General features: G+C 41.5%; 2 protein-coding genes across 2 annotated transcripts in view; one reads left to right on the top strand and one right to left on the bottom strand.

Annotated features, from left to right (window-relative positions):
* Positions 1 to 971: 971 nt before the first annotated feature.
* LOC105008849 (olfactory receptor 56B1-like) lies at positions 972 to 4,487 on the top strand. The gene is given in 6 exon segments (XM_034293014.1): positions 972 to 1,641; positions 1,643 to 1,886; positions 1,975 to 2,077; positions 2,756 to 2,997; positions 3,430 to 3,578; positions 3,819 to 4,487. Coding segments are annotated over 6 exon segments (1,488 nt in total). The 5' UTR covers positions 972 to 1,036; the 3' UTR covers positions 3,964 to 4,487.
* Positions 4,488 to 13,145: 8,658 nt separating this feature from the next.
* ubl3a (ubiquitin-like 3a) overlaps positions 13,146 to 26,160 on the bottom strand; it is a 31,884-nt gene continuing 18,869 nt past the window's right edge. Inside the window, exons 2-5 of the mRNA XM_010868214.4 lie at positions 20,732 to 20,840; positions 19,632 to 19,718; positions 17,497 to 17,574; positions 13,146 to 14,972 (exon numbers count right to left, since the gene is read on the bottom strand). Of these exons, the coding sequence (XP_010866516.1) occupies positions 14,920 to 14,972; positions 17,497 to 17,574; positions 19,632 to 19,718; positions 20,732 to 20,840 (327 nt within the window). The 3' untranslated portion in view covers positions 13,146 to 14,919. The remainder of the gene's footprint in view (positions 14,973 to 17,496; positions 17,575 to 19,631; positions 19,719 to 20,731; positions 20,841 to 26,160) is intronic.

Raw genomic sequence — 26,160 nt, 5'->3', positions numbered from 1 at the left:
AGGTGTAGAGGCGCAACTCCACATACCACAAGAGGCCAATAGGAGGTAAGGATGGAGAGACACTGCCCCTCCAGGATCTCTCTATTTGTTTTTTTAACTCACTCTTTTCATCTTGGGTGTGATGTTTATTATACTGGGTCTGTATCTACATACAGCTCCGGTAAAAATTAAGAGACCACTGTACCTTTTTCTTTCCTTTCCAAAAAAGTCGAAAAGGTTTTGAGTGAGGAACTGAAGGGTTGAAATTAAGAGACCACTGCAAATTGAACGCTTTTGTTCCTCACTCAGAACTTTCCTTTCCAGCTTTTATGGAAAGGTAAGAAAAAAGTGCAGTGGTCTCTTAAATTTTTTCCAGAGCTGTATATACTGTCTTTAATGTTCAATTTAAAGAAGAGATAATCCAGGGTCTTCAACATCTCTCCTTTACATAGATGTCTCTGTATTTCTCCATCTTAGATGAAGCTGTGGACTGAGATACGGAGGATCGGCACCCAACCTTAGACAGACAATGTACTGCTACTGTTTCAGTTCAACCAACAAAATCCATTTAGTATAAAAAGATTGTGGTTTGAAAAAAAATTCATGTATTATTCTTGTAGAGGAATTTTGGTATTCAGCTATGAATAAAACCAGATAGACGCATTTGAATAGACTTGAGATTAGTCTAACTACCAATCAAAAATACTGTAACTGTCATACGGCTAATTAAGTGATGGCCAGTGACTGACATAAGAGGAGAACTGCTGAAAAACAGCCATTATATCTCCTAAATTACTAAAGTCTGTTTGATGCGGTGTGCCAGTCCTGCTCCAAGTGGATGGTCCTTTAATATATCACTCACTATGTGTCTCTATAGGGGAAACAGAAAAAAGTGTTTACAATATCCAGGACTCTGACAGCAGATCACTGTTAATGTGGGAAATGTTTCTCTCTTATTTTGTCTTTACTCTACTCCACTACCCTCCCCTCACCTGTCTTTTCCTCCCCTTTTCTTCACTCCATTCATTCCCTCCACTCCTCCCTCCTTCAGTTCAGTATGGTGGAGGTGAGCGATGAGAACTACACACGTGTGTCAGAGTTTGTGATCGTGGGTTTCCCGGGGCTCCACCCATCCTATTTCCAGCTGATGGCCTGGTTCTTCTTCTTCATCTATGTCACCACGATATCGGGGAACTTCCTGCTGGTTGGGCTGTTTGTCCTGGAGAAGAGCCTGCAGAAACCCATGTACATTATCATGCTCAGCCTTGCCTTGTCTGATATTGGTAAGATACTCAGTCTGACCCTGTCCGATATTGGTAAGATACTCAGTCTGACCCTGTCCGATATTGGTAAGATACTCAGTCTGACCCTGTCCGATATTGGTAAGATACTCAGTCTGACCCTGTCCGATATTGGTAAGATACTCAGTCTGACCCTGTCCGATATCGGTAAGATACTCAGTCTGACCCTGTCCGATATCGGTAAGATACTCAGTCTGACCCTGTCCGATATCGGTAAGATACTCAGTCTGACCCTGTCCGATATCGGTAAGATACTCAGTCTGACCCTGTCCGATATCGGTAAGATACTCAGTCTGACCCTGTCCGATATCGGTAAGATACTCAGTCTGACCCTGTCGGATATTGGTAAGATACTCAGTCTGACCCTCCTCTCCAGGCTTTGCCACGGTGGCCCTCCCCAAGGTGATAGCTCGATGGTGGTGGGACGATGGCAGGATTTCCTTCCATACCTGCCTATTCCAGGAACAGATGATCCATTACTTTGGCAACTTGAATTCTCAGATTATGATGACCATGGCTATGGACCGGTACCTGGCTATCTGTCACCCTCTCAGGTACCTTCAGAACAACAACAAATCAAGTGTTGTAATTGTATTGGTAATAAATGTATAAGTTGTGTTGGGGGAGGCAGTACTATATTATTTTTTTGCTTCTCCCTCTTCTCTCATTCCCACATCTCGTCTCTCTTCTCTAGATACCCAATGTTAATGACCAACCAGACTATGAGCTGTTTAACAGTCTTCTCCTGGATGTCAGCCACAGTCACACCTGCCATCGGCACCATGGACTTCACCAGGGTACTGTAGTGATGTAATAAATGTGTCAGGATGATACTGTTACTTTACTGGACATAACAGTCACAGGGCAGTCCAGACTTCACCAGGGTACTGATGTAGTTAATATATAATGATACTTGGCACCACAGACTTTACCAGGGTTAAGTGGTGAACATTATAATAAATTAATATGATGTTAGTTTTCTTGCCCCAGTATTACAGGACCAGACAGCTAGAGGGCGCCACAGGCTACAGTAATGATATACCGGATGATATAACTTGATACTTGCCCAGGTGTAACGTTAACAGATAACAGACATTTTCTGTCCCAAGTAAAACATATTTACAATTAAGAAAATGTTTCTTCCCTCTGCCCTGAGGAGTTCAAATGATTGACTGAGAAGAAAAGTTTTCCCTTTTGTGGTTCAGCTCCCAGGGTAGAACTCTATGGTCAAACTAGATCTTTATTTGTAAATATTATTGTGATCCTCATTGGGCTCTAGATAGAGATGGCCATGATGGCCACGGATATTATGCAAGCAGCACTAACTCAGATTTTATTTTTCAAAGTAAAAGCCGTCATTGAAATATACAGCTCTGGATAAAATTAAGATCACTGCACCTTTTTCTTTCCTTTTCTAAAAGCCTCATTTGGCCAACACTTGCTCTAAGTGAGGTTAATACCTCCTGACTGTTGATAACATTTGAGTATGACTACTGTGTGTTTTTTCTACCAGAAAGTGGCATTCTGTGGCCCCAACCATATCCTCCATGCGTACTGTGATGCTGTGTCTCTGACTAAACTTGCCTGCTCCAACGTGGTGGAAATCCAGGGGAGTTCCTTTGGCCTGGCCATGTTCGTCCTCCTCGTGCCCTTCACCTTCATCATCTTTTCCTACGTTAATATCATTGTCTCTGTGATGCACATAGCCAACGCACAGGTCAGATCGTTTGCGGCATTCCGCCACCCTGTTTGTGTGAAGTGTGAATCCACCTTAACCTAGTGATGGCCATTCGAGGCTTCATTACTGTTCTTCTAGCAGCAGGATATTATGCTAGCAGCGCTAACTCTGATTTTGTTTTTCAAAATAAAAGCCATAATTGAAATATATAAGGTAATATAGTTAACAATCTAGTCCATACATTTTATGTTTAATGTCCATTCCAATCTTATTCTTGTCTGTCCTTTTTCACAGACTAAACTGTTAACTATATAGCCTCATACATTTCAATGATGGCTTTTATTGTGATAAACAAAATCTGAGTGCTGCCAGCATAATATCCTGCTGCTAAAATAACGTCAATGAAGCCTTGAATGGTCATCACTACATTAACATACTGACCGTTTCTCTTACTTTTTCCCTGTACCCCAGGGCAGGCTGAAGACCTTCTCTACCTGTGCTACTCAGGGGTGTATCATCCTCATCTATTACATCCCCCGCTTCGTAGTCTACTGTACACCCTACTTTCCAAACCTGACCATGACCCCTGACCTCCGCATCAGCCTCACCCTAATCTACAGGTGCATTGGCTAGTGGAAGACAATGCACCCATTTGACCAGCAATACATTTGGCTGCCTTAAAATATAATCTGAAAAGGGATTACATTTGTTAAATTGTTTCTACTAATCTGTTCATCTAGAGAAATTAAGTCAAAGACAGATTAGGGAACAAGACTACTTTTTTGTTCCAACCAAATGGACATTAGATCTCACCTCGTCACTTGTCATCTTACACTTCTCTACTCCCTTTTATTCTACAGCCTGTTCCCCCCAGTCGCCAACCCGTTCATCTACTGCTTCAGGACTAAAGAGATCAGGGCCATTCTGGTTCGCTGGGGACATGGCTGGAGGAACAACATGACAGAACAGAATAAACCAAACTCCATCGCTGTCATCACTAAATGAGGGGTTTGACAGGGTTAGTGTCAGGATTAGGGTAAAGGAGACAATGTTATAACCTGTTATTATAATATGATAATTCAGGATAATAGCATATTTACAGACAAAACCCAACACTGTGGTTTTTATCACTAGACGAATCATAAAGTTCTGTATCAGAGTAAAAGAATATATCAGGGCTGTCAAAATGAACTTGTTAACCCATGCGATTATTTAAAAAATGCTTAACACCGTTAATTGGTTTGTTGCTGTTAAAGCATTTTAGTTTTTTCAAGCCTCAGAACCATTGTTAGTGCTTGATTTGAGTAGAAGCTGTCACTTATTGATTTGCAACAGTGTACGGTAACTTTGTTTGCCACTTGTGCTGGAGTGGTCCAGAGCACTTCACATTTTTTGCCAGAGCGCCTAAGCAGAACCAGCCAAGAAGATCGAATGTCTCTTGTCACCTTCAGAAGCTACATTATAGCAAGCCTAAAATAAAACTGTTCACTGTTGTATTGCGACTATTTCTGGTGGATTTTCGAAGTACGCATCCATGCATGCTTTTTGGGTCAGGATAGACAAAAACCTTCCTGGCTACAACCTTCAGAAGCTACGTTATAGTAAGCCTAAAATAAAACTCTTTATATTGCAACTATTTCTGGTGGATTTTCCAGGTACGCATCCGTGCATGATTTCTGGGGTAATATTGGTTAGATAAAAAAATACTTGGGCAGTGAAAGAGCAGATGTCACAAACTGAACGGTAAGGATGGTAGGCTACTTACGAGCTATGGTTACATCACGGTATAGCCTTCAGTGTTCAGCCATTACAAACGTCGTATGGAACATAGTCGGCTAGGCTACACAGCAAAGCCAGCTGTCTTCAACAAAAATAATGTTCAGTTTTTCAGTATAAGGATATAACATGTATAATACTTTGGATGCGTTGTTAAAGTGACGTGAATTGAAACTCATCCTGAATTCTTTAAATAAATCTGCATGTCTGTTCGAGGTGCTTCGCTAAGTTACAAGTGTTTCCACCTTTAGTCTCGAAAGTTTCAAGAACCGTTTGCATAGTGGTTTTTGCGAATTAATTACTCCCTGCAGTACTAAAGGTACTGTACGATTAGGGTATGTGCTGTCATCAAAAACATTAGGCTACATATGCAATATACAGTGTAAAGAAATATACAATTAAAGCTGAAGTACGTAAGTTTTTTGCATTAACACATCGCTGTTCTATTAGTCTGGATCTTGGATGAATTCATACCATATCAGATAGTTTCAGGCCCGCATCTGAAAAACCAATGTATACGGTGTACTGCTCCTAAGGAAAAAAGTGGCGGGAAAAGTGATAATGAACACAGGAAGTGATGCATTTGACTATCAAACAAAGAGCTGAGGCTGGACAAAATAAGTGGCTACTCACTTTGTGGCTCATGCAGTGAGGGACGCTAGCCAATTTTATAAAATAAATAAATAAAACAGAAGATCTTCAGAATGTAACGGTACCTAAGAAAATACAGTTTAGATCAAAAGAAAGCAAATCTGGTAAACAAGAGGCAGATAGAAGCCATTCAGAGTGAACATTGGTGCAGCTGGTCATCCACAATGGATGGAACTCATGGAGCAAAATGCATTAAATTAAAACGCTGATGTGGCAATTCTTCTGTTAAATAAGTAAGTAAACTTAGCTAAAATGCTAGCTACCTAGCTAACCTCACACTGTTGTTGTAATTGCCCTATTGGTGTTAATGTGTATAGCCATGTGTACTCTGTCTACACAGACAGAGTAGACATGGCTATAGTTACTGACTGTACATCTATCCAGCAGACAGTGTTTGCAAGTTTTGCTACTTCTACTAGCTTATAATGTCAGCTTGCCAGCAAGGACAATGTTAGCTGCCTAGAATAACCTCATACTGTTGTCAGTAATTGTCTATAACTAATTACCAGGCAAAAACGATTGGCCAATTTGGTTAACTAACAACATTTCTGTGGATAAAGAGGGCGAGCTGCCGTCTGTTCTTGCTGTTTTCTTTTTTACTAGCCCAGCTAGTAGTACTGTAATTGGAAAACATTACCAAGGCGAGTGTAGACTAGACTGGCTATTCTCATGCTTCCTATGTATGATACACCAGATACATTTTGTTTAATACATTTTAGTATATAATTAATATAAACGTATGTCAACTCACCTGGTGGATTAATATTTTTTTTAGATGAGCTGAATAAATTGTGGGGCTTTAAGAGTGAACTGATGTCACACCAGCGACAGCCAAGAGTTCTGGGAAAATGAGGCCGAAATACTTCCTGTTTTGAAAGTTACGTCCTTCAGCTTTAAGAAGCGGAAACTGCTACTTTGAAGGATCAAGTAGTGCTGACTTTAAATTTGGCCAATGACAGTCATTTCACATTTAGCTCCACCCATGTGAAAAAAATCGAAATATCAAGTGGAAAATATCAAATTATAGTTATTCAATGGATTGTGACATCTGACAAGTGTTGAGCATTGGGAATGAAAGAGTTTGCAATCCGACTTCACAGCGGCCTAAAGCTCTGTGATTCTATTATGCAAAAGTGATTCACTGATTGAACAAATCTTCTAGAGCAGTTATTCAGTACACCCAGTTCACTGAAAAGATTCATTCAAAAAGAACAAATTGGTCATGATTCACACATCACTTGTCACCTATATTGATAGTTATTGTATCAATGTAATTCACGAATGAAAGAAAAACGAGCGTTTTTGTGCCATGAAATAGCTTTGGCTCTGTTAATTTCAAGCAGTAAGTTAGATATTAGTAAGCCTATTACTGGCTAAGCGGTTAAAACGGCCAGTGGCAAAAGCCATATATCTCATAGGTGCTATTTGTGGTGGAGGTAAACTTAATAAGAGATGTTAGTCAGTTTAACACAATGCTTCAAGGTGTCTAGCGAAATATTCAAACTTTATGTTAATGTGATGTTAATGCGTGACAAAATGATCTAATGTCGAGATGCTATACCGACACTAGGCAAACATAAAGCACCGTGGTGTAGTAGTTAAAGATATAGCCTCTCACCTGGGGGCCAGCGAAATGTAGGTGTAAAATCTGACCTGAAGGAACTGTCGTTTGTAAACAAAAAGGTGCCCTGAAAAAATCGGTTCAAATTCTACCTCACTTTTCAAGTGACTTTATTCTGAAAAAAATAAAGACATGATCAAGTCCTGAATCATTCTTCATGATAACAATCCAATGGTTATTACTTATCATACCTATTATCCTTACACTATCTAAGAATGCTGTGTGTGAGTGTGTGTGTGTGTGAGTGTGTGTGTACTATATATACAGCTCTGGAAAAGAATAAGAGAGCACTCTTCTTAAATCATGTATGGCAGCAATTCCATTCCAGTGTCTGTTAAATTCCAACACAGGCACACCTAATTTTTATTAATGAGGTACTGATTAGGTGATTACCAGAACCAAATCTAATTTAATGAGGAAAAGTATAAAAACCATTGCTATGGTCATCACTATCTTCTTGTATTAGGCCCAGCTGGATGGCAAAAACAGTGCAACTAGTACCTCAAAGGTAATTTGAATAAAATAACTATTAAGCATGACAAAAGAGTTGAAAAGAAAACATTTGAGTGAGGAAAATAAGGGTTCAATTCTGGCTTTACTGGCAGAGGGATACAGTGAGCGTCAGGTTGCTTCCATCCTGAACAATTCAAAGACGGTGGTTCATAAGAACAAGATCAAGCAACAGGCTTGATTCCAACAAAGGCTGGAATCAGGGAGATGTCTTTGTGAAGGACACATGAATCAAGCCAAGTACAAGAACACCTGCTTCCTTCTGCTCTGACAATGTTCCCCAACTCTGAGAATAGTTTTTTCCAGCAGGACAATGCTCCATGCCACACAGCCAGGTCAATCAAGGTGTGGATGGAGGACCACCAGATCAAGACCCAGTCATGGCCAGCCCAACTCCAGGCCTGAACCCCATTGAAAATCTCTGGAATTTGATCAAAAGGAAGATGGATGGTCACAAGCCATCAAACAAAGCTGAGCTACTTGAATTTTTGTACCAGGAGTGGCATAAAGTCACCCAACAGCAATGTGACAGACTGGTGGAGAGTATGCCAAGACGCATGAAAGCTGTGATTAAAAACCAGGGTTATTCCACCAAATATTAATTTCTGAACTCTTCTTTTAGTATTTTGTTGTTGAAAAATGTAAATGAATTTGTTTTCTTTGCACTGTTTGAGGTCTGAAAATAATGCATATTTTTTGGGTAATTAAACATGACATGTTTGGCGTGTTTAGTGGGTTCATAAATAAGAAAAACAAGAATCTTTGATTAAATTGTTGATGTTTAATTAAAGTAATTTGACATGTAAAAGATTGCAACAGTAGGATAAACTTTCATTATAATTTTCAAAAGATAATTACAAAAATCAGAGCATATTAATGTGCAATAACAATTTTGATCAACTGGAAATGTACAAAATATCAACAATGGAACAATTAAAATGTATATTTAAATACACGAGAGCATATTAAAGTGCAACAACCATTTTGATCAACTGGAAATTTATAAAACATCAACAATGAAATTATTAAAATGTATGTTTACATTATCGAGAGCATAGTAATGTGTAACAACCATTTTGATCAACTGTCTATGTAAAAGATATCAGCAATGAAACTATTAAAAATATATATGAGGGCATGTTAATGTGCAACAACCATTTTGATAAACAGAATAACAAGATATCAGCAACAGGGAAATTAACTTTTAACAATATGTAAAAATAAAAAAAATATTTAAATGCTAATTATTTATTTAAATATCATACAATGCGATTTCCTGGATTTTTGTTTTTGATTCCGTCTCTCACACTTGAAGTGTACCTATGATAAACATTACAGACCTCTACATGCTTTGTAAGTAGGAAAACCTGCAAAATCAGCAGTGTATCAAATACTTGTTCTCCCCACTGTAAGTATACTATCTAAGCGTCTTATCAGGTCCACTAATCCCAAATTAAAAATGCATACATTATCAAAGCTCAGGTCTTAGGAGTTTAAAGAATGACTGGGAAACATTAAGGCAATTTAAGATGTGCTATTTTCGACTCTGCCGCGGGAGACCAGGTTGTGAACCCAGTGAGAGAACCAGTAGATGCAGGCCGGCTGAACTAGGCTTGCCTGGTTCCTTTTCGGGTTTTGCATTCATGTTGTGAATCAGGTTTACTCACCACTTGTCTGTGAATCCTGCTTACGCTTTTAACGACAGCATGCTGTTTATTTGTGAACAGAGTGTAACAGTTGGAAATTTTAATATCAACAAGAACAGAGTGGCTGTCCTCTGTCCCTTGTCTGAAACTGGTCCCTAGACGCTGTTCTAATGGTCCAACTTGGAAAAAGACAGCACCTGCACTTATTTATTTTAAAATCAACCAATGTCCATAGTTTACAATGCAACATAATATGTCTTTAACATAATGCACTGTTTTTTTTAGTACCAAATTTGAACAATTGTGATTTATTGCAATTAACTAGAGACATGTATGCGATCAATCACCATTTTTTTATTATTTATTTCCTGATGCCATTGGCCTCTTTCAGCAGGATAATGCACCCTGCCACAAAGCAAAAATGGTTCAGGAATGGTTTGAGGAACACAACACTGAGTTCAAGGTGTTGACTTCAAAATTCCCTTAATCTCAATCCAATCAAGCATTCGTGGGATGGGCTGGACAAACAGGTCTGATCCATGGAGGCTCTACCTCGCAACTTGCAGGACTTAAAGTATCTGCTGCTAACGTCTTGGTGCCAGATAATACAGCACACCTTCAGAGGTCTAGTGAAGACTATGCCTTGAAGGGTCAGGGCTGTTTTGGTGGCAAAAGGGGAACCCTCACGATATTAGACAGGTGGTCATAATGTTATGACCGATCAGTGTATATAGGCCAATCTCAAAAGCATGACTTGTATAAGCTTATGTCACCTTATCATTTTGGCTTTGTTATACAGTATACTACTTTACTCAAAGTATACAAAGGCGATGCCACCTTACATTCAAATGTAATCTTGTAAAAGCTCACTTGCTTGTGTTGTCTGATTGACTCATACAGCCACAAGATGGTGTTTTATTTATTCTAAACACATTCTGCAGTACACGTTGTAGCCAGAGGATGGCGCTGGAAGCTTATAAGAGCATTACAGACATGCCAGTTTCTCATGTGAATGCATCTGGTGATATTGGAAAATGACAGTATTTTATATTCCACACAGTTATCAGTATGCACAAAGTAAATGGACTGGGTAAATTGGAGACTATTCTACCTAATCTTAACCTAAACCTAACTTTAACCTTAATAACCTAACCTTTATGCTTATCGTCATCCAAACCTGAAGTCCTAAAAATAATCTCTGTTAACTGACTTTAATCTTAACCTTAACCCCAAATCAATAAAGCTTATTGTTAAAGTGGACAGGCCAAATGTGAGGAACTTTGGTCCTCTCTCTGTTAGTGAAACAGGAACAAACTGACTTTAACAGACACAAACACGCACACACTCTTTCTCTCACAAAAGCTTTTACACAGAATTACAGTCACATTCTCTTAGTGCTTAGTAGCACTAGTATTAAGCTGTGATTCATTCATACCCACCAGAGCAATGTTCATGTAGCGTATATATTTACTTCATTTATCCCGTAACCACACACTTCTGTGAAATTATACTTGTAATGCGTTGTGGGAGGCTATGGTAGCAGTTGAAAGAGCCGTGGGTTGGATTTAACACTGCTGCAACTAGGCAAGCTGATGGCAAAATACGCAGTGGAAGATCCAAATGACTGTGACCATCTGATGAACAGTACTTAAAGGTCACTTCATTGATCGCCGGAAGGAAATCCAGTGGTGATACCCTGGCAGAGTCATCGAAAACCGGTCTATCTGACTTTGATTGGGAGAAGCCATATTCACTGTCAAAAACGTAATTTTTCAGCACTATAATGACCCCCTACACTCGGTTACTTGGAGCCAGAGTCTGCAGACTAAACACTCATAGTATCAGACTGGCCACCTCAAAGACCTTCAACATGACTGAAGCTGAGTGGGATCACATGGACAGAGAAAATAACTAAAAGTCAAAAGAAGAGTAAAATCCTTCGCAGTCACATCCTTTTCAGTCACAACATGTAGTATTATATAAGAATGTCAGTAAAGAAGAGGCATGTGCTCGCAAAAAAGAAAACTAACATTTGCTAGACAAAATCAGGGTAAAGACCCAAACTAGTTGTTTGGATGCAATTTCAGACACCATGTTTGGCAAAAATGAAATACTGCCCTTAAACAAAAGAACCACATACCAACCGTAAAGCATGGAGGTGGTGGCATTATGGTTTGGGGCTGCTTTGCTACCTCAGTGCCTGGCCAACTTGTCATCTTTGAGTCCACCATGAATAATATATTGTTGCAGAGAATATTTCGGGAGAATGTGAGGCCATGTGTCAGAAAGCTGCAGCTTAACCAAACATGGGCCTTGCAACAGGGCAATGATCTAAAACACACAAGAAAAGCTACAACAGAATGGCTCCAAAAAAGAAGTGGCAGGTGAAGGAATGGCCTGGTAAAGGCCCAGATCTCAATCCTGTCAATATACTGTTGGGGTACTTGAAGCAGGTCATGCATGCAAGAAAGCCCTCAAATATGACACAGTTCAAGCAACCCCATTTGGGGTACCAGTTCGGACGACACCAGGTATTGCAGCTAGGGGTGTGCTTATGCAGGTTCTGTTGATTTCTGATGAATAATCTATTGCAAAGTATAATGTCTCATTTATGGAATTTGATTACATTTATTTGTCTATAGTGTTGAAGCGAAGATTACCTAACAATATGGCTAACAAACAACTTTCAAGGGGGTGTATTTTAGTTTTTTGCTCAAATCCACTGGGAGCAAGCTTTGATTAGTTTGTTATTTAAGTTCCTATCTGACAGACTCCCAGAAGAATTGTAGTACTGTGTGTTTCTGGAGTACATTTCCAAACTGCTGTTTGTTGTTTCTGTCACACCTTGAACATGAGGAGACATTCTTAGGTCTGCAATGTCAATAAATGTGCCTTCCCAGCAGTGTTACCGTGATTTCATGGCCCTTCTATTATATATATTTTGTAAACGTCCAAATTCACCTATTCTATGCCCAATACAAATCACTGTATCTTGAAATATCCTTAAAGAGGAATGATATTTCTCCAAACCATTGTGTGAGTGTTATTTTCAAAGATAATTTGTTGTGGTGGTGCGTGTTTCTATAAGTGTGTTTATGTGACCATTCCTCAGGTCTCAAATCTCAAAATAACATACATTTATTTCTGTGCAGCAGAAAGTTGTTACTGTGTTCATGCACAAACGTTTTTAAACATTCCTTGTTGGCTGACAAAAGTCTACTCTTCCAGAAGCGCCTCTTGCCTGTCCTCCCGACACACATTAAGTGGAGGTTCCATCTAAAGTTTCCAGAGTCTCTGAGTAACAAAGCCCTATTACTGACCATTATTATTAACATTTCATTATTGACTATTATCTCATATATCAACAACCCAGCAGCCCTGATTTGCCCCTCCATCAAATCAATCAATCAAATGCATTTTATAAAGCCCTTTTTACATTAGCAGTTGTCGCAAAGGGCTTTTACAAAAGGGCTATGGCCTCTCTTTCCAGATTGAGACACATACACACACTCACACACACAAAAACAGCCCTCTGTCCTCATAGTGCCACTTGGAGAGCTGACAGACAGAGAAGGGCATGGTCTCTTACAGTAACAGTACAAGCATTCTTTAGGCCTGTGTGTGTGTGTCATTACACCAAGCACAACACAGGATTGTTTGTGATATTACAGCCACCTCGCTGACCCACTCACCCAAACAGTGGACTACTGTATATGCACACAGTGGTTCGGTTTAGCATTAGCAACAGCACAAATACTCTGGAGGACGGTCACACCCCATCGGTGTGCATGTGGGCGCACCTCATTAAGAAGGTGGATGGGGCGTTGACTTCTTCACCGTCTGCCAATAAACGCGGAGGAGCTCCCTTGTCAGCGTCCAAAAGCACCGGAAGATGTGGTCACATCGGAAAGTCGTCCTGCATGTCGGCGTAAAAACCCCGGTGAGGGACGAGTTACAAGGCAAATGATCACAGAAGTCACCGAAATGCTGCACTTCAATAATCTTTATTTAGTTTACATTTGTATTTGTTCCATTTGAAGTTTGGAAGAGGGTAGAAGGAAGAAGCATGAGATTAGTGCTATTTACAATTAGTTTGAAAATGTTTTTTTTTGTTTTATATTGTCACTGTACAGCTTGGAACCCTGATCACTGGATAAAGAAAAACTATACTCTGGCTGCGTCCAGCATGGCACCCTACTCCCTGCAGGCCTGGCACAGAAGTACACTATGTAGGGAATAGGCTGCCATTTGGGATGCACGATCTTAAGACCTAGTGTTGATAGAACGCCAACAAAATTTTAAATAAAATCTAAACAATAGCATTAAATTATGAACAGTTGAAAAAAAGAGAGAAATAAAAACATGTTTACAATAGTTGTGTATGCCAGCTGATTAGGAGGATGGTTGTTGTTTCGCTGCTTGAATTACAAGATGTCGCCCCGGGTCCTAAATGCCACCCTATTCCCCGACAGTGTGCAGTGCAACAAGCAGCCATTTTGGGACTGGCCCTGTCAGCACGCTGTTTGAACAGCCTAGGAAGCTATCTAGCAAACCATGGTACACACTGACACGGCACGAGGACGATGTGCTGTACCAACATAATCTAGAGGCAACATCATGTTCTATATAAGATTCATATTAAATATATTCTACACATTATGTTACCTTCTTTATTCCCATTGGAAAAATATAAAATAAAATAAGAAATGTTTTTTTTTTCTATTTTTTTCTTCTTCTTTTTTTTTTTTTAACATGTTGTTCATTGGGGGAGGGGAGGGGGTGGGCACATGCGTTCAGAGTGATTGTGCAAAAATTTACTCATCTTTCTTTCTGTCTTGGTTTTTTGTTTTTGTTTTTACATAAAGAAGAAAGAGATTAGGAGGGAAAGAAGACATTGAAGGAAACAAGAACACTTTTTGTTTCAGACAGATTCTCTCCCCTGGCTTTGATTGGCAAGCGCACCTTACGCACCGCAAACCTGGGCTCATAGAAAAGAAGGGAGGCTGGGTGACCTGTCTATTTGGCTTGTCATTCTGTCAGGTTAGAAAACAACAAGATGAAAGAGGCATATTGTGTCTGTGGTTCCCAGGGGAATAAGGGGGAATAAGAGAGATCTGGGGTTCAGGTAGAAAAGGGAAGATGAGGAAAGGATATTCTGTCTCTCTTTCCCGTCGTTTAGGGGGACAAGGGGTCTGATAGAGGAGAGACTGTAAAAACACAGTCAACAACATGTTATTATAGACAAACAACAACAACGACGACAAGGTCGTTGGTTGGTTGGTTGGTTGGTTTGTTTGTTTGTTTTTTTGTGTTTGTTTGTTAGGCATTGGTAATAACTTTCATGAGTGAATAATATAGTACATCTGTCAGTCAATACACTGCTGATTGGTTAACTGGATATACAGCAGAGATAAAGGAGGGTGGGGTAAAGAGGACATAAGTGTGTGCGTGTGTGTGTGTGTGTGTCGGTGGGTTCTGACCAGACAATGTTTTCTAAACAGCACATCTGGAAACGTGGGTGTGTGGGGGATGTGACTGTGTGTGTGTGTGTTTAAGTAGGTTTATGTGTTTAGTGGTTAAGTCTGAGAGGTACAGGGCCACACACACTGTATTGCTACAGAGGACACAGAAGGCTGTGTGTTGGAGATGGACGGGGGCAGGCGGACAGTGTCATGTGTGGGTGTGTGTAGCAGTGTCACAGACCGCAGGACAGGAGAGGAGGACAGATGGGGGGGGCAATGAAAGAGGGAGGTGTTTTTACAGGATGACACAGCAGTTACTCTCGCCAGTCTTCTCTCTGTTCCTCTGACCTGAGAAGGTATAAAACACACAGTTTATGGTCATTCTAAAATGCGGTCAAGATATGGTTATTTTACAACTTACCAATTAACCTCCTAAGACCTGAGCTTTGATAATGGGTGAATTTTTTTATTTCTCTTAGCTATTTGGGATTTGTAGGACCTGATAAGTATAGTATCTAAGCATTGTCTTTGAACAGGAAGTACTTTTTGTACTTCAGAACATGAAGAAATTTGCAAACAGTGTGAGTGAGTATATGTATGTGTGTGTGCACTAAGTGTGTGTGAGTATATGTATGTGTGTGTGCACTAAGTGTGTGTGAGTATATGTATGTGTGTGTGCACTAAGTGTGTGTGAGTATATGTATGTGTGTGTGCACTAAGTGTGTGTGAGTATATGTATGTGTGTGTGCACTAAGTGTGTGTGAGTATATGTATGTGTGTGTGCACTAAGTGTGTGTGAGTATATGTATGTGTGTGTGCACTAAGTGTGTGTGAGTATATGTATGTGTGTGTGCACTAAGTGTGTGTGAGTATATGTATGTGTGTGTGCACTAAGTGTGTGTGAGTATATGTATGTGTGTGTGCACTAAGTGTGTGTGAGTATATGTATGTGTGTGTGCACTAAGTGTGTGTGAGTATATGTATGTGTGTGTGCACTAAGTGTGTGTGAGTATATGTATGTGTGTGTGCACTAAGTGTGTGTGAGTATATGTATGTGTGTGTGCACTAAGTGTGTGTGAGTATATGTATGTGTGTGTGCACTAAGTGTGTGTGAGTATATGTATGTGTGTGTGCACTAAGTGTGTGTGAGTATATGTATGTGTGTCTGCACTAAGTGTGTGTGAGTATATGTATGTGTGTGTGCACTAAGTGTGTGTGAGTATATGTATGTGTGTGTGCACTAACTGTGTGTGAGTATATGTATGTGTGTGTGCACTAAGTGTGTGTGAGTATATGTATGTGTGTGTGCACTAACTGTGGGTGAGTATATGTATGTGTGTGTGCACTAAGTGTGTGTGAGTATATGTATGTGTGTGTGCACTAAGTGTGTGTGCATTTCAGTGCCTGAACATGGCAACACATAAGGGCACAACTGTCAAAGTGTTTTATTTATATACTGAACATCATAGTGTATACTGCATTTGTCAGTACCAGAGAGGTATTCAAAGATCATAAGCAGAATGAAGTACATGGTACAGGAAGGCTATAACATAGAGTCCTCATGTGGGGACACCTGGTCTCAGGAGGTTAAATTGAAAAACGTTATTCATACATAAATGGGCTACTAAATCATCCCTCCACGAGAATGTACACCCGACACAAATGCAAGATCGCCAGCCAAGCCGTCTGGTTGTTAGTTAGATTGCCATTGTTGACGGCCAAACGCTCTGGCGGGTAGTTTGGTTTGCGTCGCCGGGTTTGGGCAAGCACTGTTAGTGCCGCGGCTGACAGGGATCACTGACTGGGGTGCTGAATTAAGCGCCTGCTTATCAAGCAGAATTACATTACTGTCTACAATTTTAGCCAACTGACAGCTCGTTTTACAGAAATAATTATTTTAATCACACACTGGCCATTCATTAACCCAACAGACGATGGTATGCAAACAGCTAACAAAATAACTTATAGAAAGAAAACGACCTGCCTTCTGTTTGTTTTTAGCGGTAATGTCATCAAAATAATGCTGATTAATGATTTTTTTTTTCCAGTATCAAAAAAGCTGTCAGTTTCGCACAGGGACGCTTACATAGTTGTGGAGATCGCATTTTATCTGAACAAGAGTAGAGAAGCCTGACGAGGAAAACAACGTTTGGACATTCGCTATTAGCGAAGGTTTACAAATAATGTTTAGAATGGTGATTAGGTTAATGAACAGTCTGACAGGATGGATCATTTATCGTAACTTACGTAATTTAAACTTAAACAGCTTTTTAGAAATGTATGTACATGCATTTTATACATCTGTCCATGTCATCATTGAACTTCGTAGTTAATCGCGCATGATGATCGTGCAAGAGATAACAGACTAATAAATGGATAAAGCATTTAACAGGGCATTATGTTTAGTTAACTCTCCAACTATTATATTTTAAACGTTTAGGATATTTTTTTCCCAGCCACTTGCTTGATTTAGTTTTCTTTGTTTTTTGTACATTCTAATCATCCTATTTAATGATGATGTTAAAATATCTTAAGACCACAAAGATACAGCCAGATATAAATACTAAAGGAGGTTAAAGGTTAAGGCACAAGGCTAACAAAAACATCAGCTAAAATAAATTCTGTGCTGCAAACAGAACAGCTAAGTTGTAAATATTGACCTGTTGAACCCTTGCATACAAAACCCAGACATAAGGATGCCAGGGTTTGTAGTGTGGAAAAACCTAAGGTAACTGTACTACTGTTAAATCCAGAGTAAAGAGACCCGCCTATTTGTGTGCTTTAGCGTGTGAAAGTATCACCAACAGGGAGGAGAAACAGATGAATGGAAGTCTGGAAGTCTGGAAGGAGGGATGAATGAAAAGCGACTTACCTTGGGAGTTTGGCTCAGGCAACGTCTCTCTGGCAACTAAATGCATCACTGTGGTTTTCCCCAGGGGCAGTTTGAGAGCTGAGTGAGAGGGAGGAGATGGAGAGTGGAGAGAGAGTGGAGAGAGTAGAGATAGGAGGCAGAGGGGGAGAGGGAGAGATTCACGGGGAGGAGAGGAGACAAGGCGAGATAAGGAGAGAGGATTGGTCAATCAGACAAAGACTTACAAAGCAAATACATTTTTACAATTATCTGGCAGTAGCTGAGAGGGGGAGAGAGCAGAGAGAAAGTGCCCTCAGAGCAGAGAAGAGTAAAGCATCATCCGAACATCTTCAAAGTATAAAGAAAGAGACAGGGATGAGAAACACACATGCATATCCAGAATATGTGTGATAAGACATAAAAGCTGTAGAGATGTGGCTTGTTTTAAGGTTGATGGGGACCAGCGCTCCCGTGTCATGTCACTATTCATCTTCCAGTCTCATCTCAGCCTCTCTTAACAGTCAATGTTTTTGTTGGTGTCCCTTGGTGTCCCAGAGGTCTGCCTCCAGTACACACTCCCTATCCATTATCTTTCTCACTTGCTCTCTGTCACCATCTCTCTCTCGCAGCCCCCCCCCCCATCTCACTCATGCTATATCTCCATCTGCCACACAATATCCCTCTCTTACCACACAAGGATGTAGTAACCAAGAAAGCGTTAAACAGGTCAAAATACTAGTATATTTTAGATTCTTCAAAGTAGCCACCCTTTGCGCACTCTTGGCATTCTCTCAACCAGCTTCATGAAGCAGGCAGAATGTATTTTGAACCGTTTAACACCTTTTTGGTGATTACTGGAATCTGCATGTGTTCATTCAGGATTCTGACGTCTTCACTGTTATCCTACAATGTGGAAAATATAAAAAATTATCAGTTGTGTCCAAACCTTGGACTGGTACTGTATCTTACAAAAATGTATGTTTTTGTTTGGATCTCTGCTGCTTTGTGCTTTCTGATGGGAATTGTGGCCTAAGAGGATTTCAGAGGGTTATGACCACATCCGAAAGGACACCCCATTCCCTTCATTGTGGTGCGACCAAGGCCCCTAGAACAGTAGTGCACTACATGTCGTGTCATTTGGGATACGGCCTATGCGGCAAACGGGTAATGCTCAGAAGAAGGCTTAACGAGCTAGATAGACTGGTAATACCACGGTAATGGGTTCGCCCTAAAAGGGTTACGACAACAGTCGATTGCCATTACCCAGACACAATACTGGAGCATTGCGGAATCAGCCAAATTGTTTAAGGGAGTTTAATCTCCCTAACTTCAAAAGTCTCTCCATCGGATAATCTGGCAGTGGCTCCTCTCACTTCATACTTCCATCGCTCCCTCTGTCCAGGTCGGTCCCCGGGATGGGACAACAGATGCTGCTGCAAGTGACGTTGGTGCACTCTTCCAGGAGGTCACAGGATCAAATCCCAAGTCCCAGGGCAGTGGAGGGGACCTAGCCCTGTGTAGGGTGTCCTCTTTCAGAGGGGATGTAATTGTAAGAAAGGGGGTGTTGACCTCTGTGTTCTGTCTAGATTCCCGGCCTGGCCTTGTTTCCATAATGGCCTTCCAATCAGTTCTGATCAGCACACTAAATACTGTCATCTCTCTACCTGGGAGCTGATGTGCAGAGCGTTTTTCGCACTGATCAGTTGCCGTGAAACACCCAGGTGTTGGTGGCTGAGGAGAACTGGAAAGGTGCTTTATGAGTCATGATTGGCCAGGTTTTCCAGTTGGTGGGAGATTTAGGTAACCGTGTCTGAGGGCACAGCACCTGTGTACACAGACACACACCAACAGTAATGGCCTGGCCGGGTCCATCAGCAACATTACTGCATGACATTCCTCTCTCCCGGTCCCCTCTCCTTCACTACACCCACTCTCCTTTTCTCCCTCCATCTCTCTGCCCAAACACAGACCTGCTCTCCTCTCTTTTGGTCACTCGCTCTTCCTCTTTGCCCTGTTCTGTCCGATTGAAAGGAAGTTTGTCCTCAGAACTGAGGCACCTCTGTTTGTCAGGGTAGGGGGTTGGGGAGCAGGGACTTTCCATGGTGGGGCATGTGTCCATGGTGTCCATGGTGTGTGTGTGTGTGTGCGGGCCTTACCTCCTAGCGTGACGTTTCCATGTAAAAACCGTCCCTGGTAAATGAGCCTCAGTATGGTGGGACTGCTGACCTGCTCCTCCTCCCAGTCTGTAGAGGGATGAAGCACACCATCCTCATCATCACCACCATCATTACCAACCTCATCATCACCACCATCATCACTATGCTCATCGTCACTGTCATCGACATAATCAGCATCATCACCACCATCATCACTATCATCATCATAGTCACCATCATCACCACCACCCTCATCACTATCATCATCATAGTCACCATCATCACTATCATCATCATAGTCACCATCATCACCACCACCCTCATCACTATCATCATCATAGTCACCATCATCACTATCATCATCATAGTCACCATCATCACCACCACCATCATCACTATCATCATCATAGTCACCACCACCATCATCACTATCATCACCATTTCCATCATCATTATCATCACCATCATCATAATCATCATAATCACCACCCATATTAATCATTACAATTAACATTACAATAGTCATCACCATCACCCACGTTTTTAGAGTATGTAGGGTTCTGGTTCAGTTAGTTTATAGAGGATTAGTGATACATCACTGAGGGGTTCTGGTTCAGTTAGTTTATAGAGGATTAGTGATACATCACTGAGGGGTTCTGGTTCAGTTAGTTTATAGAGGATTAGTGATACATCACTGAGGGGTTCTGGTTCAGTTAGTTTATAGAGGATTAGTGATACATCACTGAGGGGTTCTGGTTCAGTTAGTTTATAGAGGATTAGTGATACATCACTGAGGGGTTCTGGTTCAGTTAGTTTATAGAGGATTAGTGATACATCACTGAGGGGTTCTGGTTCAGTTAGTTTATAGAGGATTAGTGATACATCACTGAGGGGTTCTGGTTCAGTTAGTTTATAGAGGATTAGTGATACATCACTGAGGGGTTCTGGTTCAGTTAGTTTATAGAGGATTAGTGATACATCACTGAGGGGTTCTGGTTCAGTTAGTTTATAGAGGATTAGTGATACATCTATTGTAAAGTGTCTGTGAGGTGTCACTCGACCATTGGCCAGTTGTAATGTGATTGTGAGGTGTCACTCACCCATTGGCCAGTTGTCATAGACGTGTTTGGCGATGTCCGCAGCCGAGTCGTTGGGAGAGAACAGAAACTCTTTCGTCTTCCCACTGACCAGGATAAGACGTAGATTAATCTGAAACACACAGTAAGAGAGGAGGGCCTTAGGAGCATACGAACATAGACAACTAACCAGAAATATGGTGTCAGAAGGGGATGGTGACTGAGTCTTTTAGAGAGGGCTAAGGAGAATATTTGCATTTCTTGTCAAAATTAATAACGATTCACAATGAGAAATGGATGCGCACACCACCATAAGAGTGTCTTCCATGTGACAAAAATACAAAATGTAATCCAAAGAAAACTGATTTTATAAAAATAATAAGTCACACGCTGTATTTCCATTAACAAATCAGCAGGTGAAAATGTATTTGAACTCTTCCGTCCGAGCCTTCCTTCAGGGTGTGTATGAACACATAAAACATTATCGTGGAAGCAGTCAGCGACGACCCGGGTGCTTTCACAGTAATCTGTCTCTGTCTCCTGTCAAGGACAACACGTACTCACCCGAGACTTACACGAGATCTACTGTAAACTGTTCCGTCATTAGCGAACAGGACATTTGCTTCACTGGGCTGTGTTTCATCGGGCCTGAGTTCCCATGTGCATAGCATCTGCTTTCCCTTCCAGTTACCAACACACACACCGACACCGACACACACACCCTGTTACACCGACACACACACACACTGACACACCGACACACACACACTGACACACCGACACAGACACATAACAGAGCTTACACCTGCCGGATTGAAACAGAGATTCCTTTAAGCGCGTTATCTAATCAGCTTATAGCTTAGTCTGGGAGAGCCCTGCAACACACACACACACACCAAGTACACACTGGCCATATCCCCACAAGCAGATCACGGAAGATCAAATGTACAGTATACTTTTAAGCCTTTAATAGAGCCATGCAATGCCCCTTCCGGGGACGCTGTAACTCCTTGCCAGGGTTAAAGGTCATCCCCACAGTGTGACTGTCACGTGTCTATGATGTTGCTGTCCCCACTTGAACTCCGCAGGCATGCTTTCGTACTGCACAACAGTGGGGTACAGCACTGGGCTGGTGAGGGGCTTTATTTTAAAGATTGATTGTCCGGTTGATACTCTTCTCTGCTCCAGAGTTCCCTCTTTCACTTCTTTTCACATTCACTTTCAATGTGAATATCTCTCTCCTCAGTCGTTCTCCCTCCCTCTTCCATCTCTCTCCTCTGTCCTTCTCCCTCCTTCTCCCTCCCTCTCCCATCTCCTTCCTCAGTCGTTCTCCTTCCTATAACTCTTCTTTCTCTCTCTGTCTCTCTCCTTCCTTTGTCTCTTTCTCTCCTCAATCTCTCATTTTTCCTCTGTTTTTCTCGTTCACTTGACCGTCTTTCTCCGTCCCTCTCTTCCTTTTGTTTCTCTCCTTCCTTGGTATTTTTTCCTTCCTTTACTCTCTTCCTCCTGTCGTACTCTGTCACAGTCAAGAATTTATTTCCTTTTCTAATTGTATTATGTCATCTGCTGTTATCGGATACTCTTATGCTTTGACAATTTAGTTCCAGACAGTAAAGCTCTATTGATTACAACTGAATTGAGAAGGAGACTGGGGGCGTGCATTTGATAGAAGGAGAGGATTCGATACAGAGAAAATGACTGAGAGAGACAGAAAAGAGGTGTAAGTTATCTTAAAAGGAATCTGTTACCGAAGTCACTGCAGCATCTTTTCAGATCAGAGAGCACCTTTTGGTAGCCATGGTGTTTCCGCAGTGTTACTGTGGCGCGTCACCATGACAACTGCTGGTGCAGTGGTGGGCGCCTGACCTGGTTACACCTTCAGCACAGATCGGATACCTTTCACATCCTCCAGACGGCTTCACCCTTACCTTGTCATCCATCTACGTCATCCCTTACACCAATGTTTTTCAACCTGCTCCTGGAGGCACCACGTCCTGCATGTTTTAGATCTCTCCCTGCTCGAAATCATCTGATTCAAATGATCAGTACATCATCAACTCCTTGATGAGCTACATCAGGTATGTTTGGGCAGAGAGAGATCTAAAACATGCAGGACGGGGTGCTTCAGGAGCAGGGTTGAAAAACACTCCCTTACACTGTATCATCCATACACTCAATTCACCCCTTAAAACTGCAAATGAACCCTTCTTATTCTGTGTCCTTTCTCTTCATCTCCCCGCTTTTTCCCTCCAGTAATGGTGTAAACCTTCTCCCTACCTCTCCCTCCAGTAATGGAAAAGTAATGTACAGGAAGTAACCAGGTGTCAGGTGAGGGAATAGTAATGTAGAGGAGGTAACCAGGTGTCAGGTGAGGGAATAGTAATGTAGAGGAGGTAACCAGGTGTCAGGTGAGGGTATAGTAATGTAGAGGAGGTAACCAAGTGTCAGGTGAGGGAATGGTAATGTAGAGGAGGTAACCAGGTGTCAGGTGAGGGAATAGTAATGTGCAGGAGGTAACCAGGTGTCCGATAAGGGAAAAGAAACATAGAGGAGGTGTCAATCATCTGATTATGTATCAATAGCCTCTAGGGAGATAGGAGACACACAGATTGCTTCAAAGCAGAACAATAAAAACAAATGGCTGTGTTTGCATATTCACATGTGGAACTAAGAACAAAACACAATGAACTCTGGGTAAAACCAACAGCCAAGGTTGGACTACCTACTGAGCACACGCCCTCCCTCTGGAGCGCATGCTCTACAGCATGTTTGCTGTTTGACAACATCTCAGATGTTTTTGTGACAAACACACCCACCCAAGGAAGTGAGAGGGATTTCCACCTCAATTCTGTCCAAGTACAATCTGAAATATGCCTGGAGGAAACGGCAACTCTGTTATTAAACATTGAACACATTGAAGAGGATGAGATCCCGAGGGGAAATGTAAATACAGGTTTAATATTCACGTGTTTACTGTGACTGCTATGAGGTTGATGCACACAGAGAGAAATAGATGGGGGGGGGGGGGTTGAGGTTGGAGAGGAACAGATAGGGAGGCAGGAGACAGACAGAGGGTGGGGGGGGGGAAACATTAGGAGGTGGGGGGTAGACAGAAGGAGGTGGGGATAGAAGGAAAGACAGAAAGAGGTGAGGTGATAAGGAAAGTCAGAGGGAGGTGGGGGGAAGGGACAGATCGTGGGAGGTGAGGGGAGAAGGAAAGATAGTGGGAGTTTGGGGAGAGGGAGGTCTTCTATCCATCTCTATGACATATTCCACCATAACGTTGTGAGCTCCATCCACGTTGGATGGTTGTACACAGTTTACAACCATCCAATGCTTTCAAATCCATGAGAGGAGAGTGTACACCTCGGGAGAATAGTGAAGGAACTGGAAATCAGTCAGACAGTCTTCTGACAGCTCTATGGCGTGGTATGACCAGAATAACAATGCCAACACCAGAGAGAGACCAGTCTACTGCTCACCCCAGATAGGGCGTGACAAACACCTGCTAAAGACAAAATGATAACTATAAACATAGAGAAACCAAATTACTGTACCTAGTCATCCAATATCTCCATAAGGGTATCACATTAGGGGGCTGCACCACAACTGTGTGCTATGTACAAGCAATGTACTGAGGGAAACCATCCCACTGTTCCACAAACTCTTAAAAGTATGTTGCCTTTTCACACTGTAAAACTCATGTTAAACTAAATTGGGAGTTGGCATCCTGTATGTCTGAAGGAGGTAAAAATATGATGTTGACAATGCCGCGTAAAGAGATTTTGTAGCGTAACAGCAGTACCATCTGATATGTAGCACCAGATATAGCAACCAGGGGACCTAACATTGTACAAACACATACATTAGCATTAAACATCAGTGTTAAACTGGGATTAAAAACACATGATTTTAAGTGAAACAGTAGGGTTGGGCAGAGTTGGGGAGTAGTTGAGGAGACAAATGTGTCTTTTTAGTACATTAATATATTTAACCTGGAAATTAAAATGGTATTATATGCACACCGAAGAAGAGTCCAGACCCAAAACGTTTGTGCGATAATAAAAAAAATAAGATAATTTGAGTCAATTCATCGGCATACTGTCAATTTTGTGTTCCTTCTATACAGCAAAGGAGCAACAGGGAGGTGGTTTAGGAGCACCATACAGCAAGGAATCACAGGATACAGACCTTATACTAGGACAGCTGTTTCCACAGCCAGGACTGGCCATGAGGAATGACAGCACGATTTTAAAGAGAGCTTTGTGAGATGTTACTCAGGAACTTTATATGTGGTTTGTGTTAACTTGCATAACTTCCTAAATAGCCTGATGATTTAACAGAAGAATTGAAGAATTCACAAAATTCTCAGACAGGGATTTGTAAATAACAGGATATGGGTTCTGTTTCTGGAACTGTGTGGTTAAACGAGAGACACAGGAGCAGAGGGGAACGGGAAATGAGGGCGAACGTCATCTTTCATTTTCCCTTCATTAATACACCCATCTATCCCTCTGTTCAAGCTCTATCACCCCACACAGGAGTCATCAATCACCTGTCCACTCCCTCTCCTCTCTGACAGGAATCTGTCATTCCTTCCATCCTCATCTTAAATAGCCATCCTTCCACGTAATTCCCTTTCTCCCTCCTCACAGAACTTCCATGTCTGTCTAAGTGTCTCTCCCTTCCAGGTAGGAAGATAGCTCTCTCGCTCCCCCTACTCACCTGTCTCTTTCCATTTTCACCCCAGCTATCAAGCGGTGCTCACACTGACACGCACAGGCTACCTAAGCTTCAGCCTAGACCTAATCTCTGGCGGAAAGATTCTGTATGTGAACGGAAATGTTCTGTCAAAGCCCACAGAGAAATCTGTGACACTGAGCAGCATTTTGTTATGGGTTTTAGAATTGCTGTTATTGATTATTTGGCCGATGGCGAAGTGGTGCTGAGTGTGGCGCAGTGATTTCAAACCGCTGTGCCGGGTGATAAGCGCAGGTGAAATTAGGGACGGGTTTGGGGGAGTTTCCTTTCGCGAGGAAGGAGACCACGTGTTCTATATGTGCACGATGCAAATCACATTTGTTTGCAAATCACTCATGGGTAACCCTATTTAACTTTGAATCTACCTCATACAGACAGACATGAACAGGCTAATCAAGCCTTGACTTTTTACATAAACACACACGCCAGAACTTGGAAAATGCACTGTCCGCATAGATTCAGTCAGACATTCACTAGTTTCATAAGGTCCTGCATACCAGCAGTTTCCATAGATACAGAATTATACGTCTAGATTCTATACTCCTATGAGGGTGGAGTTTAGGAATGAATGTAGTCAACTGTGTGACTGATGTGTACCCAAGAAAAACATTTAGACACATATTTAGGATTATGGCCCTAGATTTAAACTACAAAACTTAGAGCTAAGATACTGTCATACTGGTGTGCACATT

This window comes from Esox lucius, chromosome 7 (assembly GCF_011004845.1).
Source record: "Esox lucius isolate fEsoLuc1 chromosome 7, fEsoLuc1.pri, whole genome shotgun sequence".
NCBI classification, from domain to species: domain Eukaryota; kingdom Metazoa; phylum Chordata; class Actinopteri; order Esociformes; family Esocidae; genus Esox; species Esox lucius.
This window is presented reverse-complemented; position numbering and strand designations above follow the sequence as displayed.